The following is a 3,965-nucleotide window of genomic DNA, read 5'->3' as shown; positions in this document are numbered from 1 at the left end:
GTTTTTTTTTTTTTTTTTTTGGTACCAGGGATCAGACTTAGAACCTTGGGTTTGCAAGGCAGGCAGTAGCACTGAGCTAAATCCTGGTCCTAGATTTTTTGGTGGATAGCCATTATTTCTGGGGTAAGATGGTATCTGGTTGTAGTTTTTATTTGCATTTCTCTGGTGGTCAGTCACAATGAACATTTTTTGAACATTTTTTTCATATTTTATTGCCCATTTGTACTACTTGTGTCTATTCATTTTGGTTGCCCTTTTTTTGTTTTTAGTGTCCTATTTTTGGGAGGAGTTTATTTTTTTTAAGTTTTTTATCCACCCCCCCACCCCCAGTAACAGAGATCAAACTCAGGACCTTGTGCTTGTGAGACAGGCGTGGTGCAACTAAGCTAAATCCCTGGCATAAGTTCTTTATATATTCTTGATGTTAGTCCTGTCTGGAATGGCTGGCAAAAGTTTCCTGTCCTGTGGATTTTTCTCTTTACTCTGTTAGTGGTTTCCTTTGCCGTGCAAAAGCTTCTTAACTGCTAGGATTCCATTTGTTGATTCTTTGTATTATTTCTTGTGCCATTGGCATTCTGTTCAGAAAGTCTTTCCCTACACTTGTATCTCCATGAGTTACAGCTATTTTATCTTCCAGCAGATTAAGCATTTGTTATAATATTTAGATCTTTAATCTGTTTTGATTTTAGTTTAGTACCTGGTGAAATAAATGGATGTAGGTGGATATCCCATTTTGCCAGCACCATATTTATTAACAAGCCTATCTCTACTCCAGTGTATCTTTGGCTCCTTTGTCAAAGATCAAATAGCTGTATGTGTCTGTGGTTGTTTCTGCTTCTTCTATTCTATTCCATTGATCCACATTCCTATTTTTTTTGCCAGATATGTCTTTTATGTGTTGTTAAATTTTTCTTTTTCTTCACAAAGGTTTGAAATTGAAATTGAACCCATTTTTGCAAGTTTGGCTTTATATGATGTCAAAGAAAAGAAAAAGGTAAAGTTATGTAATTTTAACTATAGTCACTTGTCATAATCTTAGGTTACAGAAACCTGTTTTTAAGTTGTTTTGTAAGTTATGTTTATCAGTATGCAATCAGTATATAAAAGATAAAAATGATGATGACAAATTTTATTGAAATAGTTTTCAACTTCTCACCAGCTAAGGGGTGATTTATGTATATTTAAAATATTCTATATTAAATAATGTTCTTAGCTTTCCTATTATGTCTTTATTACCTAGGAGTTCTCAGGTCTGCCTTGTACAGCATTTCTTAGTTTAATATCCTAAGCCTGCATGTAGTAGAAACTGGAAGTGTCTCTGGTGACTTCCGACGTCAACACATGATGTAGGATGGATTTCGTAGTGGAACTCTATGCCAGCAACTTATATTGTTAGATCAAAACTGCTGAGATATTGCTCACATAATTTTTTAAGAGAACTCAGTGGGTTTGGAGACATGAGACCTTGATGATACTTTTTTGCATATTTTATTAGAGGTTATATTAATCACAGGAGTTTGGAATATAATTCTTTGGGGTTTATTCTCAAATAGCATATCCATTTCTTTTGCTTTGATTTAGATATGTGGAGATCTTCTTGGTGAAGTATAGATGCACTGTAGGTCACAGTGTAATGTCCTAATGGCTATAGAAAGAGATGTATGATCTTTGTGAGTTTTAAAAAATAACAGATTTAAAATTGTAATATATGAATGTGTTTTTTAGATTTCAGAAAACTTTTATTTTGACCTTAATTCTGAGCAGATGAAAGGATTGTTACGTCCACATGTACCACCTGCTGCCATTACCACCTTGGCAAGATCAGCTATCTTTTCTATTACTTATCCTTCTCAGGATGTTTTCCTTGTAATAAAGGTGAGGACACTGTTAAATGTATTTTTCTGTTGTACAGTGTCAGTATTCTTGTTCCCGTCAATATTGCAGGCTTTTCAAGAGCAAAGATATGACCTTTACGTATTGTTCCCATCTGATGTTCCATAACAGAATGTTAGACAAGCACTCTAACTTTTTTTTTAAAAGGACATTTATACGAAACGGAGTTCTGCAGAGACACAGCACTGGATATATTTATAAAATTGCTTTACAGGAAGGAGTGTGAAGCTGGCATGTCTGCAGCTGGTAGGGCAGACTGACAGTCTGGACATCCAGGTAAGAGGAAACAGGCAAGGCTTCTAAGTAAGTATCTTAGAAGAACTCCCTTTTCTTCAGGGAAACTCAGTCTTTGCTCTTACTCCACATAGCTGATTGGATGACCCCCCACACACATAATGGCAAATAGTCTGCTTTACTTAAAGTCTTCTGCTTTAATAATTAATTACCTCTAAAAATATGTTTTTGTAAAAACATTTTTTAAAATCTTGAAGCAGGGTCTCACTATGTCGTTCATGCTGGCCTTGAACTGATATAATCCAGGCTGGCCTTGAACTCATGGCGATCCTCCTGTCTCATCTTCTCAAGTCTGGGATTATAGGCGTGCGCTGCTATGTTGGGCTCACAGTACCTTTTAAGCTTGTATTTGACTAAACCATTGGGCATTATAGCCTAGCTAAGAAGAGACATAAAATAACCATCACAGGAACAATCATAATTCCATCTCACTGTTTTATAATCATATACATACTGACTGACAGCTAAATCGTGATCATGGAGCCTTATGGATATCAACTGATTAAGAAAAAAGGCTATATATTCTAAAACCTAAATATTACCAAGCTACTTAACTTAATGCAACTTAAAAAATAATTTATCTTAACTTGACCTTGACTTGAGAGTAGTCTAAAATATATTCCATAATCACTTTACTTATATAAAGTTATCACAGAGGGGTAATGAATTTTATAATAAGGTTATACAGTAAATTGTCATGAAATGAATCTTTTACCCACAGGAATATTGTCCTAATTTGTGGGTATATGCCTATGAATTCAGGTTAAAGTAAATCTTAGTTGCAGTGAACAGTCCTGGAAGCAAAGGTTAAGCAGCAGTGATCTTGATGACAAGAGTAAAATTAAGTTCTAAAATGAATACAAGTGTGCAGTTACTTTACATGGGGAAAATAGTAGGTTTTCATAAAATAGTATCGGTTAGAGGATTGAAATATTCATTGCTTCCAGATGTGATTAGTGACAAGCCTGGCGAATCATCTTGGCAATGCATAGCTTAGATAGGTTTAGAGTTTAAAAAAAAATGCCCAATATAAGGAGATAGAGGTTTAAGTTGCTGTACACTCATATTATGTACTATGGCCTTTAAAGCTACAATTTGGGGGAAAAATGTTATAGAAATGTGTGAGAGAATGTCTGTAAGTCTGGCTCCAGCTGTCATAGACTTACAGATGTGTATGTGCATTTTATACTTATGTTGGTATGCACACCCACACGTACAAATATGTATATAGAGTCTTCTGTACAAAAAGAACAAGCAGATTAAATTTTAAAGGAAATATATTTAGGAAATTAAATTTTCTTTCATCATTTGTTGCCCATCAGAAGTGCCAAGGAGTGAGTTCAGATACATAGGTGCTTTTGAACCTTTGGTTATATCCCACCGGCTAACAAGAGGTCACCTAACAGGATATGATCTTCCGTCTCATTGAATTGGAATGTTTGCTTGGTCTCTTCGTAAGGTTATAGAGTTAGCAGCTGGGAGAAGCTGCAGTGTCCTGTAGCAGAGGGAAGGATGAAGGAAGGGTGAGGAATTGGGTCTGATAGGGGAATCTCACTGAGACAGTGGTGGTGAACCTGTGGCATGTGTGCTGCAGGAGGCTGCTTGAAAGCTCTAAAAGGTTCACTATCACTAGGTACATTGGGTTTCTGGTTTGGCCAGGATTATTAATTCCTTGCTTATTTTTATGCCCTCTTTAATAGCATAGTTACTTTCTAGTAAATATATGAGGGGGTTACACCATTATGTTTGGATTTTTTTTTTTTTTTTTTTTTTTTTTT

The 3,965-nt window shown here is 35.4% G+C and overlaps 1 protein-coding gene across 9 annotated transcripts in view; it reads left to right on the top strand.

Moving 5' to 3' along the window:
* The window catches only part of Dock7 (dedicator of cytokinesis 7), a 172,219-nt gene that overhangs the window by 18,629 nt on the left and 149,625 nt on the right, over window positions 1-3,965 (top strand). For all 9 annotated transcript variants that reach the window (XR_004515065.1, XM_010605047.2, XM_010605046.2 and 6 more), the window contains 2 exons: window positions 928-994; window positions 1,726-1,875. Coding sequence is in view for 8 of the 9 variants with exons in the window: in XM_010605047.2 (XP_010603349.1) it covers window positions 928-994; window positions 1,726-1,875 (217 nt within the window). In the remaining variant the exon portion in view is untranslated. The remainder of the gene's footprint in view (window positions 1-927; window positions 995-1,725; window positions 1,876-3,965) is intronic.

This window comes from Fukomys damarensis, unplaced genomic scaffold (genome assembly GCF_012274545.1).
Source record: "Fukomys damarensis isolate Sample0158 unplaced genomic scaffold, DMR_v1.0_HiC HiC_scaffold_33, whole genome shotgun sequence".
Classification (NCBI taxonomy): domain Eukaryota; kingdom Metazoa; phylum Chordata; class Mammalia; order Rodentia; family Bathyergidae; genus Fukomys; species Fukomys damarensis.
This window is presented reverse-complemented; position numbering and strand designations above follow the sequence as displayed.